Source organism: Vulpes lagopus, chromosome 3, assembly GCF_018345385.1.
Source record: "Vulpes lagopus strain Blue_001 chromosome 3, ASM1834538v1, whole genome shotgun sequence".
Classification (NCBI taxonomy): Eukaryota; Metazoa; Chordata; class Mammalia; order Carnivora; family Canidae; genus Vulpes; species Vulpes lagopus.
In genome coordinates this window covers 128,696,874-128,716,971 of record NC_054826.1, presented here as the reverse complement: position 1 = coordinate 128,716,971, position 20,098 = coordinate 128,696,874, and the positions used below count along the sequence as shown (strand labels likewise).

The 20,098-nt window shown below is 54.1% G+C and overlaps 1 protein-coding gene across 3 annotated transcripts in view; it reads right to left on the bottom strand.

Moving 5' to 3' along the window:
* Positions 1-19,387, bottom strand: part of LMF1 (lipase maturation factor 1) — an 80,607-nt gene extending 61,220 nt beyond the window's left edge. For all 3 annotated transcript variants that reach the window (XM_041750537.1, XM_041750538.1, XM_041750540.1), the window contains exons 1-2: positions 19,171-19,387; positions 4,305-4,614 (exon numbers count right to left, since the gene is read on the bottom strand). In XM_041750537.1, coding sequence (XP_041606471.1) covers positions 4,305-4,614; positions 19,171-19,372 — 512 coding nt within the window. In that variant the 5' untranslated portion in view covers positions 19,373-19,387. The remainder of the gene's footprint in view (positions 1-4,304; positions 4,615-19,170) is intronic.
* Between the last annotated feature and the right edge of the window lie 711 nt (positions 19,388-20,098).

Genomic DNA, 20,098 nt, shown 5'->3' with positions numbered 1-20,098 from the left:
CAGGCGCCACGTCCTCATCTCCACCCAGCAGACAATGCTGTGCCCCTTCCCACAAGCCTTCCCTTGTTACGGGAGGGGAACCAGCGTGGTCATCTCTCTGCCCCTAACCGCACAGGCTCCTGTCCCGAGCACCAAGAAATGAAAACCTGTTCCAGCCACACTCCATAGCTGTGATGGAAAGGAGGCAACTGCGAAGTGAGGACCCCCGAAGCCACCCAGCACCCCTGCACCCATGTCCCTAGAGACCCCGAGTCCCTGCCCTAACTGTGGGCTTGCAGTGGGATCCAGGGAGAAGGCCTGCAGGGACCTGGAGCACCTGCTACTGAGCTTCCTTCGTATTTCCTGTCCACTCACTTCTGTGCATGAGAAACGCCCTCCTGGCATCGGCTGCATCCCTCCGTCTGTTTAGCCAACGCAGAGAAAAGACTGAGCCACAAAGGAAATGACCCTGCCCGCACCTCGCCCTCCTGCCCACCAGCAAAGCCCCCAAGGAAGTCCCAGGGATTTGCGCCCCTGCCCCTAGCTACTTCCTAGCACGCAGACCTGCTCTCCTGGGGCGTGGGGTTCCCAGGGCCTAAGAAACCAACACTGTGCCTGCCCTGGTCTTCGACACGAGGCAGTGGGGAGGGCGGCTGGTGAGGTCCATGGAAAAATCACAATTCATCACCTTGTACTTGCCCAACATATGAAAACAGTGTGTCTTAATTGTCCGTAACTGGAATGTTATAAACCTCAAGTGAAGCTGGCATGTGCCAGCTGTGTGGGAAGCTGTGTGGGAAGCAGGGCTGAACGCTGTGGTGAACATGGGGCCACACTGAGTGCTGACAGCAAAGAAAGGTTCTGGAAAGACTCTATAGGTAAAATCAGGAGGATGTGGCATCTGATGAAACACAGACAAGTGGGGAGTCGGTCCCAGGTCCCCCCGCTTCTCACCTGATGACTGTGGGACTCTACACAGGGTGCGGCCAGAGCCACGGGCCCAGGTGTTGGTGGGGCCGAGGGGGTGGCCTCAGGGTGGCTGAGCGTCCAGCCCACGGCCGTCCCACCCCCACCACAGGCCACAGCGCTCAGGCCTTGCAGCTCTAGGCCAGGACCCGCCGCGGTGCTGCTGATTGGCTCAGCCCTGGCTCACCCCCAGCCCGCCCTGCTGGTCCCCAGGCTCCCTCCTGCTGTGCCGCCTGCAGCCACGACAAAGACTCCATGAAATCAGTGCTCCACTGGCCGAATCCGAGGGCACGGGATCACCCTGTGGAGCCCCCGCTGCCTGGAAGGAGGCCACTTTCCCGAGGGTAAGATGGAGTGGATTCGTGAGCCCCCGCCTGCCATGCAGTGTCAGGACCGAGGCAGGATGCCCAGCGCAGGGAAGGGAGAGAGACAGCCACAGCCACTGTGCCCCTGCGGCAAAGCGGCCAGACGCAGGTCCGACACCCAGGGGCCCCAAAGCAGGGCAGCGGTGCCCTCGGAGAAGCACTTCCTGGCCCTGCCACGGAACAGCAGCTGGACAACACCTGCCAGACATCCTGTTGACAGTGTCTGTTATCTGAGCATCTCGCCCCAAATAAATACAGTTTTCTCTCAACGTTAAATAAATGGGACATACAAGGAATAGTCTGTGTCACTGTCATTTTGGGGTGCCAGGAAAAAAACAGTCTACATGAGGGGTCCTCACTTGGTAAGTTTTTCATGTGCCTCTGAACCGAAACTCTCATCCATCAGGGAAACTGAGTCAAGGACGGGGCTGGAAACACTGTGGAGGCAGAGGGTGCAGGGGCCACCTCACCTGGGTGCGGGTGCCCGGGAACCCCCCATGGCCTCCCATCTGTGCCAAGCAAGCAGTGTGCAGCTCTGGCTCACCAGCACGGCAGAGACCATGGGTCTCCACTGACAGAGCTCTCACCTAAAACATCTCCTGCCGCATCTCTGAGAAGATTTTATTTTATTTTATTTACAGTTTTATTTTATTTTGCTTCAATGAACTTAAGTTACTTTTGAATCACATTTTTCTTTTTTACATATCCAAGGAAGGGGAGCAGAGTATCTTTTTCAGGGAAAACAGTATAGGACTATTTTTGGTCACGTGGACCCAAACTGGTTTTCAAATATTTATTTATTTATTTATTTATTTATTTAAAATGTTTTTATTTTTTATTTTTTTATTTATGATAGTCACACACACACACAGAGAGAGAGAGAGAGAGAGAGAGAGAGAGAGAGGCAGAGACACAGGCATAGGGAGAAGCAGGCTCCATGCACTGGGAGCCCGACGTGGGATTCGATCCCGGGTCTCCAGGATCGCGCCCTGGGCCAAAGGCAAGCGCCAAACCGCTGCGCCACCGAGGGATCCCGGTTTTCAAAAATTTAAACCTGGGGTTAATCTTTCCCGACCGTACTCTTCACATGTCTAGGAAATACTTTTTACGGTAAACTTAAAGTGAGGACAATTTCTCCGGTGCTATGCACAGTAGGCCTGACCCAAGCCTCCCGTCTCTGGAGTCGGTGCGCTCGCTGCTGTGGACCTGCAACCACTAGGAAGGGACAAAGGTGCCAAGAACTCTCTCTCCTCCGGCGTGGATTAAAATCACACGTCTCAGGACGCCTGGGTGGCTCAGCAGTTGAGCGTCTGCCTTCAGCCTAGGGCGTGATCCTGGGGTCCTAGGATCGAGTCCCACATCAGGCTCCCCACAGGGAGCCTGCTTCTCCCTCTGCCTGCGTCTCTGCCTCTCTCTGTGCATCTCATGAATAAATAAATACAATTAAAAAATAAAATCATAAAAAAAATAAATAAATAAAATAAAATCACACATCTCAAAAACCGGTAGCTTCTTAAGAGGTCACAGAAAAGCCAGCCAGAGTCCCTGTGTGTGGGTAAACACCAGCTCCTGACCCAGGGAATGGAGGCAGAGAGGACTGCACCTCTGGCGTGAGCTCCGGGAACTCCACAGGGAAGGAGCAGGTGGCAGTGAAGGACGCATCACGCTCACCACTGCTCTGTAGCTGCTTGATGAGCAGGAGGCATGTGGGACAGTCACCCGGACCCCACCCAATGCGCTGCGGCCCCATACCCACCCCCACGGTCAACAGTAACACTATGACAGGAGGGCCCGGGAGTGGGCGCTGCAGAGGGGTTTTCAGGGCGACCCACATGCCCACCAGTCCTCCCCAGGGCGGCACTAACTGGCACTTCACACAGCCAGGAAGAGGGCCAGGCAAGGGTCCAGCCCGATTCCTCTCCAAGTGGTGCATGCCTGGTGCAACTGCAGTTGGGGTAGCTGATGCGGCCCACCGGACAGCCCCCAGCCCACGGCCACACTGACAGACCATCCCACGTGCCCAGGTGGGGACTGTCTGGGCTGCAGCCCACGCTCTGGGAGGACCACCGAGCCTCTCCACCCTGGGCCTGCGATGGACAGACTGGTGGGACCCCGGATCTACATTTATCGCCCAGAGGACCGACGGCCCCTTGGTCAGAACACTGCAAGTCACCCCGCCCTCCTCCACATCTGCACAGATGCAGACGCACACGTCTACTCCCTATGCATCTGCACAGACACCAACCCCTCCCCAGAGCTTCTCTCAAAACTGCCTTTTCTTCAAGTCCCCGGTGCTTCCTCTGGTGGGTGATTCTTCTCTCCCTCTGGAGCCCACAATTGGAAAGCAGACAGGCATCCCTGTGACCTGCTCAAACACAGCACAGAGTCCCATGGCCACTAGACTTTTCCTGGGCCTCCCAGGACGGTGTGCCTCCCTGCACACCCCTTCTCACTTCCCGCAGGACTTCTCCAGCCTCCACACCAGTGGGGCCTCCAATGCCACCTCCGACTGCTTGGCATGGGAGCTCACTGCCTCCAACCCCAGCAGGGCCAGCCTGGCCTGTGACTCCTGGCATGAGCTGGCACTGGTTCCTCCTGAACAAGGAAGGAGCCACAGGGGGGAGAACAGAAAAAACAAGCCCCCCCTTCCAACCAGAGCCCTCCCAGAAGCCCACGCGCAATCCTGCATCCACCTCAGAGCTTCCCCAGCCCCAGGATGCTGACTACGGGTCTCTGGGGGTAGTCATGCCATGCCCTACAGAGTCGTGATTATTCTCAATAAAGAAAGTCCCTTGGATTTTGGTCGACTGGCAACCAGCAGACTGTACTACCACCGAGTTAAGATGGCAATACTCTTCTGAACTAACGTAAGAAGAAAGCTTGCTCGTGTCCCCCACTGCCCTGAGGCTATGGCTTGTTCTGCGGCCTGTGACATGCCCAGGACGCTGAGGTACCGCATGCCTGCTCTACAGGACCCCGGCTCTTCCTACTTACCAGATCTGTCCCACGTTGACCAGGGACATGTAGAGAACCCACAGAGTGGCCATGAGCACCATATTGGCACAGCCGGTGACCAGGACAAAAGATGAGACGCCCAACCCGAGAAGCGCCAGGGCGTCCAGGTTGGAGTCCATGTGTGACCAGTCCAGCAGCCAGAGCACAGTCGGTGCATAGCTCACGGCGTCCCAGCCCACGCGGCCCTGGAAATACTGCTGTATGCTCTTCAGGTACGCTCGGCAGGGCAGCAGGCCCCGGTCTCCAATCAGCTGCTTGTTCTGATGGAAAGCCACCAGGAAGGCCACAACTGGAAGAAAAAGACCAAAGGACCATGAGCAGGAGCCCAGCCATCCGTGGACACCCGCAGGAGGGGGCCTCGTTGGGCGAGTAGACAAGGTGGAGTCTGAGCAACGGTTTGGAGTCAAGGCGGGACACAAGAGGTCTAATTCTCAAAATCTTGGCAGAAATACTGGAAGACCCAATCTGGAGAAGCGAGGCTTTATGTGTACATATATACAGACCTACATGGGTTGTGTCTACCGACGCGTGTCGTGGATGTGCACACCAGATGGATGCTGATGGAACACATGTATCTAGTTACCAGTGAACAGCCAGTTAATGACCCCAGACCACACTTAGCATTTGTCATCATCACACACGTCTCCACTGCCTGTAGGCCTGGTCAGTGGTTCCCCTTCCAGACGGGCTACAGGGCCCAGAGCTCATGCCACAGCTCACGTGGAAGTCATGATCACCTGCACTCAGATCACTGGTTTCCTTCAAGTCCCACTCCTACAAGAGCACATTCGCATTCTCTAGACTTGAGTGTTTGCACGGATGTGTTTGCAAAGGGATGTGACAGGGGAGGAGAGAGAGCACAGCATTTCCAGCCGTGAACGTGAAGAGCAGGGAAACTCGACGCCCACCAAGGGGAAAGAGCCAGGTAACAGGCCGTCTCAGGGCGGTTAAACACACACACACACACACACACACACACACACACACACACACACACGGCCAGGTGCTGCTGATGACGCCTGCAGGGTGAGTAAAACGGCATCCCGAGGCAGGGATGGGATGGAGGTAGAGAATGGAGCATGGCGGTGATTGGGTTCCAGTTCCACACAACACTGGTTTAGGCTATAGAAATGTGTGCGACCCCTCGTCTAAGGCAAAGCCAGCAACAATGAGCTAAAGCCTATGAAGGAAAGAAAAAACAAAAAGGAAAAAAATGAATAAAGCCTATGAAGGAAAACATACGAGAAAACAGCACAGACACAGGAGAGAGACACTGGAACACACTCCTAAAAGGACCATGTACCACACAGAACTGGTGTGACTATCACATGGAGGGAGGCTCAGGTTAATTTAAAATGTTCAGGAGGGGGCAGCCCTGGTGGCGCAGCGGTTTAATGCCGCCTGCAGCCCAGGGCGTGATCCTGGAGACCCTGGATCGAGTCCCACGTCAGGCTCTCTGCATGGAGCCTGCTTCTCCCTCTGCCTGTGTCTCTGCCTCTCTCTCTCTCTCTCTGTGTCTCTATGAATAAATAAATAAAATTTTAAAAAAATAAATAAATAAAAAATAAATAAATAAAATGTTCAGGAGGATCCCTGGGTGGCTCAGCAGTTTAGCACCTGCCTTCAACCCAGGGCGTGATCCTGGGGTCCCGGGATTGAGTCCCACGTCGGGCTCCCTGCATGGAGCCTGCTTCTCCCTCTGCCCGTGTCTCTGCCTCTCTGTGTATGTGTCTCTCGTGAATAAATAAGTAAAATCTTAAAAGAAAAAAAGTAAAATGTTCACTGCAAGTTCTATGGGACAGCAAATAAAAATTTAAGCAATTCTAAATAATAAATTAATACAGATACAAAAATGGAATCATATAGAAAATGCTAAACTAACCAAAGAGAAGGCAGGAAAAGAGGGGAAAAAAAAGAATGGAAGGAACAAATAGAAAACAACTAGCAGTACAGATTTTAATCTGTTGCTTTAAATGAGAATTTTTTTTTTTTAAAGCATGGAGCCTGCTTCTCCCTCTGTGTCTCTGCCTCTCTCTCTCTCTCTCTCTCTCTCTCTCTCTCTGTGCCTCTCATGAATAAATAAATAAAATCTTTAATAAAAAAAAAAGAAAGCTGATGGTTATGTTAATATCAGATAAAAGAAACATAAAAGCAAGGAATAATATGAGGGATGAAAAAGGACACTGCACAATTACAGCGAATCAACAAATGGACATAGTAATATTTAATGTGCATGAATCTACCAACAAAACTTACATATATTTAAACCTCACCTAAAGTAATAAAAAATAAGCCTCACATAATACATATATGTCTGTATCCTATGTATATATTATTGACTCGACCTGACACTTATAGATTGCCATATAGTATGAAAAAGTAAGACATAATAATGTGACATCCTTAGAACACTCTACCCAACAGCAAAATAATATACGATTTTCAACTATATGTGGAATATTCGCCAGGATGCTTCACGCTGTGAGCCATACAGTAAAGATCAACATACAAAAAAGAACTGGAATCTAAATAATGTGTGCCCCAAACCAATCAGCCACAGGATGTTACTGGAAACATACCCAAATCTTTCAAGACTACACCACACACTTCTAAATAAGCCATAGATTTATTTATTATTTTTTTATTTTTTAAAGATTTTATTTATTTATTCATAGAGACAGAGAGAGAGAGGGAGAGAGGCGAGAGAGAGAGGCAGAGACACAGGCAGAGGAAGAAGCAGGCATCATACAGAGAGCCTGACGTGGGTCTCGATCCAGAGTCTCCAGGATCACGCCCTGGGCTGCAGGCAGCGCTAAACCGCTGCGCCACCGGGGCTGCCCTATTTTTTATTTTTTAAAAGATTTTATCACCTATTCATGAAAGACAGAGAGAGAAAGAGAGAGAGAGAGGGGCAGAGACACAGGCAGAGGGAGAAGCTCCATGCAGGGAGCCTGACTCAGGACTCGATCCCAGGACTCCAGGATCATGCCCTGGGCCGAAGGCAGGCGCTGAACTGCTGAGCCACCTAGGGATTCCCAGATTTTTTTTTTTAATTTTTTATTTGTGATAGTCACAGAGAGAGAGAGAGAGAGAGAGAGGCAGAGACACAGGCAGAGGGAGAAGCAGGCTCCATGCACCAGGAGCCCGATGTGGGATTCGATCCCGGGTCTCCAGGATCGTGCCCTGGGCCAAAAGCAGGCGCCAAACCGCTGCGCCACCCAGGGATCCCATAAGCAGAAGCAAAATTATAAGATTTTTTTATAACTGGATGAAAATTGAAAACACAACATATCAAAAATTGCAGGACGCTGTTGAAGTGGCACTTAAATGGAAATTTACAGTAAAGTGCTCGTGTTAGAAAAACAGAAAGGACTTAAGTCTAAACTTCTACTTTAAGAAATCAGAAAAAAATAGCAGTGATACACAAAACAAGCAGGAGGAAAGAAACCTTTAAAAACTTAAGAGTAAAAAATAATAAAAAAAATAAAAATAAAAGTAAAAATAAAAACTTAACAGTAGAGGTGAATGAAATTGAAAAGCAGAAAAATATAGAGAAAATCAAGAAAACCCAAAGTTGGTTCTTAAAAAAGATGAACCTGATTGATAGACCTCTAGCCAGGCTAATCAAGAAAGAGAGAAGCAGTATCAAGAACAGAGAAGGGGGGGATCCCTGGGTGGCGCAGCGGTTTGGCACCTGCCTTTGGCCCAGGGCGCGATCCTGGAGACCCGGGATCGAATCCCACGTTGGGCTCCCGGTGCATGGAGCCTGCTTCTCCCTCTGCCTGTGTCTCTGCCTCTCTCTCTCTCTCTCTCTGTGACAAATAAATAAATTTTAAAAAAAAAATTTAAAAAAAAAAAAAAAAAAGAACAGAGAAGGGAACCCTGCTACTGGCTCCAGAGACATTAGAAAGATCATAAAGGAATACCACAAATCTCTCCAAGATCATAAGCTCAGCAACTCCGTTGAAACAGACCAATTATTCGAAAGACACAAACTACCCAGACTCTCAAAAGAAGAAATACAGGTAATAAATCACAAATAACTGCATGCCAGAAACACAAGGCTAGTTTGACACTCACAAAGTCATGTGATTCACCGAAATAACAGATGAAGTAAGAGTATCAACGGACACATGAAAACATTGACAAAATTCAGCAGCCGCTCATAAAAACTTTGAGCACATTGTGAACAGAAGGGAACTGCATCAGCCCACAAGGGCGGCTATGAAAAACCAACAGCCAGCACCAGACTTCAGGCCAGCACCTCAGTCCTTTCCCCTGAGATCTGATCAAAACGAGGACATCACACCACCCTGCTGAACACTGTATGGGAACTCCCAGCTCATATGGTGAGGTCACCAAAAGAAGTAAAAAGCATATAGACTGGAAAGAAAGCAAAAAAGCTGTCTTCGTTAACAGATGATACAATGCTTTGCGTAGAAAATCTCAGAAAAATACCAAAAAAAACCCTCTTGGACCTAATAAATAAGTTTATCTGGGCAGCCCAGGTGGCTCAGTGGTTTAGCGCCGCCTTCAGCCCAGGGTTTGATCCTGGGGTCCTGAGATCGAGTCCCACGTCGGGCTCCCCGCATGGAGCCTACTTCTCCCTCTGCCTGTGTCTCTGCCTCTCTCTCTCTCTGTATCTCTCATGAATAAATAAATAAAATCTTAAAAAAATAAGTTTATCAAGGTCACAAAATACGAGAGCAATACATAAAAGTCAATTGTCTTCATATATATCAGGAATGAACTGTAATCTGAATTTTTAAATTACAATAAATAGGGGATCCCTGGGTGGCGCAGCAGTTTGGCGCCTGCCTTTGGCCCAGGGCGCGATCCTGGAGACCCGGGATCGAATCCCACATCGGGCTCCCGGTGCATGGAGCCTGCTTCTCCCTCTGCCTATGTCTCTGCCTCTCTCTCTCTCTCTCTCTCTGTGTGTGTGTGTGACTATCATAAATAAAAAAAATAAGAATTAAAAAAATAAAAAATAAAAAATAAAATGGATGTGGAAAAGCAAAGGAACTAAAATGGTCAAAATAATTCTGAGAAAGAACAAAGTTGAAGAACTCATATTACCCAATTTCAAGAGTTACTACAAAGCTACAGCAATCAAGACAGCGTGGTACTGGCAAAGGAGGGTCACGGACGCCAGGGAACAGGACACAGAGCCCAGGGATGGACCCACACCAGTACAGCCAGCTGATCCATCACGAAGATGCAGACACACAAGCCCGGACACAGATGTCACACCTTCCACAGAAATTTACTCAAAAAGGACTACAGACCTCAACGCAGAATGTAAAATTAGGGAACTTCTAAAGGAAAATCTATGGCTTGGGTGTGGCAGTGAGTCTTCAGACACAGCACCAGAAGTGTGACCCAAGAAAGAAAAAAACTGATCAACTGTACTTCGTCACATGAGAAACTGCTGTTCTGTGAATGATACTTGTAAGAGAATGAGAAGACAAGCCACAGATGTGGAGAAAACATCTACAAACCACATAAAGGCCCTGACAAAGGACTCGTATCCAGACTATTTAAAGTACCACTAAAACTCAAGAGTAAGGAAACAGACAACCCAATGTTTTATTTTGTTTTTTAATTTTTATTTATTTATGATAGTCACACAGAGAGAGAGAGAGAGAGAGTGGCAGAGACACAGGCAGAGGGAGAAGCAGGCTCCATGCACCAGAAGCCCGACATGGGACTCGATCCTGAATCTCCAGGATCGCACCCTGGACCAAAGGCAGGCGCCAAACCGCTGCGCCACCCAGGGATCCTCAACCCAATGTTTAAATGGGGCAAAATATCTGGATACTGAGTCATCGGTTTCACACAAATAAGATACACAGATGGTAAATACACGCAAGAAAGATGCTCACTATCACTTATTGAGGATACGCCAAGTAAAGCCCCAGCGCGAGGGGCCCCTGGGTGGCTCAGCAGTTGAGCGCCTGCCTTCAGTCCAGGCATGATCCCAGTTCGGGGATCAAGTCCCATGTCGGGCTCCCCGCAGGGAGCCTGCTTCTCCCTCTGCCTGTGTCTCTGCTTCTGTCTCAGTGTATCTCATGAATAAATAAAATCTTAAAAAAAAAAAGATTTATCATCTATGACCCAGAAACCAGATGCTTAGGGATCTGCCTAAGCGTGAAGTGAACACTTACACGACACGAGGGCCTGCACACACATGGTTTACTGCTGCTAACACGGGGACAGCAGAGTCCCTCACGTGGGAGCAAACAGAAATACAGGTGGCCCATGTGCACACTGGGATAACCATCAAGACAAAATGCGCAAGCCAGCCGCTGGTTCATGCCGCAGCATGAAGGGTCCTAAATGCCCTTCGCGAACTAACAGAATCCACACTCAAAGGCTCCATACTACAGGATTCCATTTACACTAGAAAAGGCAAAGCCACAGGGGCAGAATGTGGACAACCGCAGGGCGTGCGGTGGGGGGGCAGTAGTTGTGCACAGGGGTGTCGGGGGCACGGAACTACTGGTATGGTTCCAGGGTGACGGGTGAGCACGGGTTTGTCAAAACCCATAGAAGCACATGTCACAAAAAGTGAACCTTAATGTTTACAAACGATGAAAACAAGCCAATCTGGGGGTCAGGGGACACTGGGATGGAATGCAGAGTGTGACAAAGGAATGGAAGGTGATGGCCAATGTCTAACGCGACCACACTGAGCTGATGGGGGGAGAGCCGCCCTAAGTAACTTTGAAAAATGCTTGGAGTGAAAACTGTGAGGACAGAGACCAAAGGAATGGTTTATAAACACTGGAGCCTGGCTGGTTTTTCTCACGAGGCAGGCGGACAATTCTGGAACTGCTCTGCAGGTGCAGTGGGTGGAGCAATTAGACGGTGGGGCCAGATTCTCACCAGGGGCCCAGGAAGTTCCAGATGCTCAAGGAAGGAAGGAGTGCACCTACCCTGGGTGCTGGATTTGGATGGGAGATGCCAGTGTGAACTCAGGGTACCCTCAGCAGACACTGGGGTGGAGATGCAGGGATGCGGATGCGGAGATGTGGAGATGCGGATGACCCCACGCACAACGACGGGCACTCCTGGCACACAGATCTGGGTCTCTAACACCACTCTTCAGTCAAAGGAACTACAACTGGAGAAATGGCAAGCCTTAGGGCCAGGAGACACGAGGGGCCCGAGGCATTCGACGGCACTGGCGCGAGGCACAGCCGAAACAGAAGGAATGGAAGCATGTGGCCGCGGCAGGAAGGGACCAAGCAGAAAGCACCAGCGCTGAGCAGGGCTGGGCAATCTGAAGCCACGGTAAGGAGCCGCGTGGGACTGTAACCCGACGTGTAAGGAAAGGTGAGGACCGAGGAAGAAGCGGAGGGAGCGCACAAGCCCTCCCTACAGAGGAATCCCAGATGATGACCCGGGCGCATGCTGGGCCCAGTGACCCAATGGGAGGAGACACCTGCAGACGCACCTCACCGGGTGACCCGGGTCGGCATCACCCGTGGAGCCGTGTGGATCCAGGCGCCCAATCTGGTGACCATCTTGTCAGGAGACACACCAGACACGCCCGGGGTGAGGGGCGTCATACCAAATACAGGACCAGAACTGATCAAACTGTCAGGGTCCTGAGAAGCCAGGGGAGTCCTGCAGACCAGGGGGACGCAGGAGGCGAGGCGGCTGAGGACAGTGTGGCCCGGGGGCCTGGGACGGGAAAGGGCCCTGGTGGGAATCCCAGTGAAGTCCGGAGTTTGCTTGATAGTTGTTTGTTAAGTTTCTTGAAAGCCCACTATATGCAGCTCACAGCAGCGAGAAAGAGAAGTGAGGCCTGCCCTTCACATGACCACGGGAGGCCAAGGGGCGGGCTCTGGTGGCAGAAGGGCCACCAGGTGGGAGTCACCTGAAGACGAAAGCCCACCACCCAACCACAGAGGGTCAGTGGGAGGGCAGCGGAGCTCACACTGGTGCTCTTCTCCCTCGCCTGCCCCCACCTTGGGCAGAAGCGGACCTCCAGAGGGTGCTCCCCCAGGTGGAGCCCAGCCTGTCTCTTCCCTGACTTAGGTGGCCGCGGTCCATTCCAGAACCCTGGGGCTCTCCCACATAGGGACCTAATTAGCAACGGCTTAACAGAGGCATGTGCTTCCTCCTGCAAACCGCAACTCACACTCTATCGCCGTGGAGGGAAAACGCTTGGTCGGGCCAATTAGTTCTAGGGCTTCTCTCTCTTTTTTTTTTTTTTTTTTAAAGATTGTATTCATTTATTCATGAGAGACACAGAGACAGAGAGAGGCAGAGACACAGGCAGAGAGAGAAGCAAGCTCCATGCAGGGATCGACGTGGGACTCGATCCCGGGATCCCAGGATCACACCCTGGGCTGAAGGTGATGCTAAACCGCTGAGCCCCCTGGGCTGCCCAGGGCCTCTCGTTTTTTTAAGTAATGTTTATGCTCAACGTGCGGCTCAAGCTCACAACCCCAAGATCATGAGTCGGACGCACTACCGACAGAGCCATCAGGCCTGTCAGTCTCACCAATTGTTTTTCTCCTGAAGATTTTATTTATTTGAGAGACAGAGTGTGCACGGGGGGCGGGGCACAGTGAGAGGGAGCAGCAGACTCCCCGCTGAGCAGCGCTCTCTATCCCAGGACCCCCTCCCTCGAGACGAGGACCCAAGGCACACACTCAACCTACTGAGCACCCAAGCAGCCCTCACCAATTAGTTTTAAAAAGCAATTCTAAGGCAAGCATAGAAAACTTCCTACCTTACTTACCAGGAAACAATGAACATTAGCTTGGATTAAAATTTCAGAAAAGAAAGCCTATTTCAACTTCCACTTCTGTTATAGAAACTGAGTAGAAATAAGTGAAAAAGTCAAAATATCCCAGCATCTCAAAAGCTAAACCAATCAACTGAACCTACAAAGGCTTAGTCAGCCCCCACCCCCACCCCCACCTAGGAAGGCAGGAGGCCAGGCAGAATCCTGGAGGTGCTCAGCCATTCACTGCAGGGGGGGGGGGGGACCCAGAGACTCCTCTAGGAGAGGTGACCAATTACCGAAATATGCATTATCAAGAATGTCTGCAATTGGCTGATATAGCCACTCTGGAAAACAGTATGGAGGTTCCTCAAGATATTAAACATAGAACTACAATATGATCCAGCAATACCACTTCTAGATAATTCTAAAAGAAGTGAAAGCAAGATCTGGAGGAGATATTAGCACACCTGTGCTCATTACAGCACTATTCCCAATAGCCCACATATGGAAACCCAAATGTCCATTGCAGACAAATGGTTGAGGGAGACATAGTATATATGTATAATGGAACACTATTAAGAGGCTAGATGTCATATGAACTGCTAATAAAATAAAAGTAAGATAAAAGAAAATGATAAATGTTTTCACAGTTGAAACTAAAGCAAACAGCCCACTGAGATGCAATTTCTCAGACATCAGACTGGAAAATAATTTAAAAGACTGTCCATAATTAGTGTTGTTGAGAATGGGGGCCACCAGCACTCTCATATATTGCTAGTGAGAAAATAAAATTACAATATTTTGGGGAAAAAAAAATGTCTGCAATTATTTTCTTTAGAAAACAAACAGACGCCTGGGTGGCTGGGTGGTTGAGTGACTGCCTTAGGCTCGGCTCAGGGTGTGACTCCGGGGTCCTGGGATGGAGTCCCACATTGGGCTCCCTGCATGGACCCTGCCTCCCTCTCTGTGTCTCTCAGGAATAAATAAAATTTAAAAAAAAAGAAAAGAAAACATACAAATATTTACGTTTCTCTCCCATCCAGATGAATTGCTATAAAATTAAAACCGAATCATCCCCAAATGCCAATGTCTGCGGGCTGCTTCTTACTGAGTGTGGTGAAATTCTGGCCCTTGGCACAGCAGTGTCCAGGGCTTTTTCTTTAGAGGCACGTGCTGTAGAGAGCTCAGAAGTAGGCAGTGTTACTCATTTTTTCAACAACCTGGAAGCGTTTTTCAAAGAACCTTACAAAACCAAGCAGAGCATTTCATTAGAACCCTAGTGGCCTAGAGCACAGAACAAAAGCTCATCTCCACGAACTCTCAGAACCAACTATATACAATGAAGCAGGATTTCTTTCAGTTCCATTTTTCCTCAAAATGTCCAAAGAACAGCTAAGAGTTGTGCAAGTACGATGCCCACAGTGTTGCTCCACCCTGCACGCGGACGGTGTCTGAGCTGCGAGAGCCTGGGGATACGTCACACACCCTGACGGGGAGGGCAACAAGCTGCTGTTTCTGGAAAGTGCAGGGTACACTCACCTCTAGCGGCTGCTGGTCGGGGGCAAGGAGGCATAAAACTACCACGTGTAACAGAAGTAAGGAAAGAAACAGGGCAAGTGCACAAAACCTGCGTGTGAAGCAAAAGCAGGAATCAGAGTTGAACTAGCCTGGAGACCCTTCACAGGATTTTCTTTCTTTTTTTTTTTTTAAGATTTTATTTATTTATTGATGAGAGAGAGAGAGAGAGAGAAAGAGAGACAGGCAGAGGGAGAAGCAGGCTTCCTGCCGGGAGCCTGATGCGGGACTTGAACCCAGGACCCTGGGGTCACGCCCTGAGCCAAAGGAAGACAATTAACCACTGAGCCACCAGGTGCCCAGGAGGAGGATTTTCAAAGAGATGTTATCCCAGGGACTCTGTGGCCAGTGCAGAGCTGAGACAGGCAATCTGTTTAGGTGTCCACGTCCCGTGTTCCCACAGTGCTCAGAGCCCCTGGGAGACCCCTCTGTCACTCCTCATGGACACTCAGCTGACCAGGGTGGCCACACTGACAAAGGCCACAGGGCCTGGGAGGGACCCATCTGCTCCAAAAGACCCTTGCTTAGCCTCGTGAAGTGGCTTCTCAGGCAGGCTCCAGCCAAGCTGGGAGGCTTGATGGGGCAGGGGTCCTGAACGGGGCACGTTCGGGGTGTTCAGACACACAGGGCCTCGAGGCAGAAGCTGCCCAGGAGCGCAGGAGTCCTGAGAATGAACGAGCCCACTGAGTCCCCGGGAAAGAATGAGGAAGGGACCCCCACACAGACACATTAGCAAATAGCAAGGATCCAGAATAAGATGAGAAGGCAGCAGGGACTCTGAAAGCTTCCAGAGGAAAACTCAGGTCACGGGGCTGCCGCCCCAGGAGAAGTGTTTCTCTGCTCCCCATCCAGCCTCCTGGGAAGTTCCTGAGGGTCAGGGCTGCCAGGGAGCGGAACAAGCCCCTTGCCCCCTTACCTGGGTTCACACCAACCATGTGACTCTCAGAGCTTGTGGGCTGGTGGCCAGGGACCCGACCCCGACGTGGGATCAGAAGGCTGCACACCCCGCCCACCACCAGAGGCCTGGTCAACCACGGGGCCTGCACAGAAGCCCGAGGTGCAGGGGTTCGGGAGCCTCGGGCGGGAACACGTGGAGGTGCCGGGAGGGGCAGGGCATGGAAGCTCGGCGCCCCTTCCCCACCCCCCCATGGGTGTCTTTCATCTGCTGTTCCCAAGTCGACCCCCTTGATGATGAACCAGAAAACCTAAGTGAGGTGTTCCCCCGAAACCTAAGTGAGTCGTCCCAGCAAATTACGGGTCCAGGAAGGGGTCGTGAGAACCCCGACTACAGCTGGGGGGCCAGCAGCACGGCTGACAGCCTGGACCTGTGGATGGCCTCTGAGGTGGAGGCGGGCTCGTGGGACGGGCCCTCAGCCCGGGGGCCTGCCCTCGAGCCGGGCACACAGTGTCAGGACTGCTTCTGGCGAAAACCCCGCCACACACATTTGATGCCAGAGTGTACACGGAGACAAACGGATGTGTTTCTGTTTAGGCATCTGGGGAGCAGCAGGGGTCAAGCTCTGTGACGACTTCTCATCATCAACCCAAAAAGTTCTGAGAAAACCTGCTTTGACTGAGACTAAGACCCAACCAAATCAGGGCAGCCCGGGTGGCTCAGCGGTTTAGCGCTGCCTTCCGCCCAGGGTGTGACCAGGATCCAGTCCCATGTCAGGCTCCCTGCATGGAGCCTGCTTCTCCCTCTGCCTGTCTCTGCCTCTCTCTCTCTTTCTTTCTGTGTCTCTCATAAATAAATAAAATCTTTAAAAAAAAAAAAAAAGACCCAAGAAAATCAGTAATTCCCACAGGTGCAAGAAAAACACAGGAAGTTCACCTCCAAATTCTTTCTTGAAAGTTGTCTGGGGATAAATCCCAGCAAAGAAAGAACAAAGGAACACCAGACAGCGACGTGAGACCTGAGGAACTGTGAATACAGCCCGAGAGGATCAGGGTCCTCTTGCGTGGGCTGAGCGTCCACACCAAGGGGCTGGGAGTGGGGCACGGGGGGATGGAAGGGAGACACAGTGGAAGAGCATCCCATGGGGACAAAGAGCGACAATGAAGACTATCAGCAAGAAGTCCGGGAAGTTTTCTGCCCCTAGGCGGAGGGTAGCAGCACGCACAGAACCCTGAGCCGGCTGCACACTCGCAGGTGTCCCAACAGGTACACGGACAGCAACGTCTGTTGTAGGAACTCTCTTAACCATGCAGAGGATGAAGCCCAGGGCAGGGGCTCCCCGTGCAGCCTGTGGTAGGGTTGGGAGTCCGCAAAGGCAACTCTAAAATTCAGCATCAAGTGACACGTGGGCAGCCCCCGTTGGCATCATGAAAAACCCTGGGACTTCAGAAACTCTGATGTAGCTCCTGTTACCAGAACTATCTGGACTCTCTAGGCAGAGACCATGCCAGGATGTGTGCCCACTTGCCCAGGGCCATCTCAGCCAGAGAACGTCCTCCCGGGACGATGGGAAACTAGGCCTTCACACAGCCGAAAACACAGTGTCTACCCCAAACAGAGAGAAGCCAGGGAGAAAACGCACGTCTCAAGGCAGGTGGCTCTGCACTCAGCGCCCTAAGACGGGTGCCTGACCCAGCAGCCAGAACCATCCCAACTTGAACGGGGGATCCCCGCTCCCCCAGAGCCTGAGGCTGCTGTTAGCCGTGCTTGCCAGGGAGGCGGCTGGCTGCTGCCCCCTCAACAGTCCACGCAGACCTGCGGGGCAACCCTGTCTCCGCTGCCTTCTGCCAAGTGACAGCTCGCTCAACCACTCAGGATGGCTATTTAAAACTGTGGACGCTCCTGCCATGCAGCCAGGAACTATCTTTACAGGGACAGAGGGCGGGGAGATACCAGGAGAGCCCACACAGGAGACCCCAGGGCCCTGGGTCGCCCCCTGAGGCAGGACACACAAAAGCCAGCTTGGTCCTCAGCTCAAGGACACTGCCTCTTCCTCAGGGAGGGGAGAGCTTGAGGCACAGCTGAGATGCCCAGCGCCCAGGCCCGTGGAGGCCCACCAGCACTGGGTGGGGAAGGGACCTGCCAGCACCCTCATCCCCCACCCCCGATGCTCCAGACCTCAGCCCACCCAGCGGGAAGGAGGGAGACACATTCCACTGGGTATCCTCCTGAAAGGAAGGGGCCCTGCGAGGGGCTCTGGGGGGCAAGCGCAGGGGGACACCCAGAGCTGGTGAGGGCAGGAGCATTGGGCAGGGCAAGTGTCCCGGAAGAAGGGGTTTCGGGGTGAGGGTCCCGGGGGAGGGACGATGGGGGGATAGAGTACCAAGGGGGGGGGTCTAGGGGGATGCGTCCTCTGAGGCCGGCCATCCCCAGGACAAGGGACTCCTTGGGGGGGGCGTCCCAGGAGGGCATAGCGGGGAAGAGTCCCAGGGGGGCAGGGGTGAGCGTCCCAGGGGGGCGAGGTGGGGGGGGGGGGGGAGTCCCAGAGAGGAGCGTGGGGGAGTGTGTGTGTGGGGGGAGCGTCTCGGGGGAAGGAGCGCCCCCAGGGGAAGGCGCGTCCTGGGGGGGGCAGCGGGGGAACATCCCAGGGGAGCGCGGGGGGGGGGGGGGGGGGGAGTCTCAGGGGGAGGGGCGCCCCCAGGGGAAGGCCTGTCCCTGGGGGGTGGGGGGAGGGAGCGTGGGGGGAGGGGAGAGCAGGGCATGGCGGGGAGAGGGGAGCATCTGGGGGAGCGTACCAGGGGAGGGGGGAGTGTGGGGGGGAAGGGGAGCGTGGGGGGAGAGCGTCCCGAGGGAGGGGGGATGGGGAGCGTCAGGGGGAAGCGTCTCGGGGGAGGGGGAGCGTGGGGGGGAGCATCAGCATCTCAGGGGGTTGGGGGAGCGTCTGGGGGAGGGGAGAAACGTGGAGGGGCAAGCATGCGGGGAGCGTGGGGGGGAGGGGAGCGTGGGGGGGGGCGCGGGGGCGGCATCCCAGGGGGCAGGGGGAGCGCGGGGGGGGGGGGGGGGGACAGGGTGGAGCATCCCGGGGGAGGGGGTGAGCGTCTCAGGGGGTTAGGGGGAGCGTCGAGGGGGGGGGGGAGAGTCCCGGGGGAGGGGGTGAGCATCTCAGGGGGTTAGGGGGAACGTCGAGGGGGGGGAGCGTCCCGGGGGGGGGGGGGAGCGTCGAGGGGGGTTAGGGGGAGCGTCGGGGGGGGGGCAGAGTCCCGGGGGAGGGGGTGAGCGTCTCAGGGGGTTGGGGGGAGCGTCGGGGTGGGGGAGAGTCCCGGGGGAGGGGGTGAGCGTCTCAGGGGGTTGGGGGTGAGCGCCGGAGGGGCGGGGTGCCCCCATGGGAAGGCGCGTCCCGGGGGGAGGGAGCGTCCCGGGGGAGGGACGCCCCCAGGGCAAGGCGCGTCCCAGGGCAAGGCGCGTCCCGGGGGGCAGCGTCCCGGCCAGGGGCACGTGGGGCCGCGGGGCGCCGTGGTGCAGGGTGGGTGCGGACGGGAGGCGGGGCGAGGCCGGGAGTCCCGGGGGCGCGTCCCGCGGGGAGACCCGGAGGCGAGGGCAGCAGCGACGGAGCCCCGGGACCCCGGACTCACAGTAAATGAAAGCGAGGGCCCTCAAGAGCACGATCCTGGTCAGCCAGAAAGTGCCCGCCCGAAGGCCGGCCGAGCAGCCCGTGGGGTCGAGCCCCGGCCCCGGCGGAGACCCAGGCCCGCCGCCCGCCTTTCCGGCCTTCCCGGCCTTCCGCTTCCTCAGCGACTCCTCGGGCGCCGCCATTGCGGGGCCATCAGTGCGCATGCGCCAGGGGCGCCCCGTGCCCGGACGCCCCGCCCCGAGCGGGAGCCTGGCCACGCCCCCCGACTGGCCACGCCCCGGGCGGGGAGCGCGCGCGTCCCCCGCAGGCCGCGCGTGGTGCTGCCGCCGGGAGGGCGACGGGTGGTCTTCTCCGGGCTCCCGCTGCCCCGCGCGGGCCTCGGCTCTTCCGTCACCGGGGCCGCGGAAGCACCTGGGCGGCTGTCCGCCTGCGCCCTCCCTCGGGTGGGCCGGGACCGCGGTGGACCCGCTCAGCGTCCGTGTGCGCAGCCGGGAGCCGCGCTCCAGCAGAGGCAGGGCTGGAGCAGAGCCGTCTCAGGGCGCGGCCGGGGTCCCGGGTGTCCCCTTCCCACGCCCTCACCTCCTGTCCGGGGAAGGTGTCAGGGTGACAGCCACACGGCTAGCCAGGGGCCTGAAATCAGCCAGGTTCGTCGGCTTGGGCAGGACTACCACCCCTCTCCAGACCGCACCTCCAGCCCTGGGGGAGGGTGGTGCATTGAGGGTCCCCAGGAAAGAACTTACCCACCTGTGGCCCCGCTGAACCTGGTGACAACATCAGCAACTCCACCCAGGCACCGCTCAGGACAGGTGGCGCCCAGTGGGTGGGGTCATGGGCACTCCTTAAAGGAAGGCGGTTAGTGGGCAAACTGGTCCTTGGAAGCAAATCATTGAGGTGGGTGTGGGTTTTCTTTTTTATTCTTCACAGCTCTT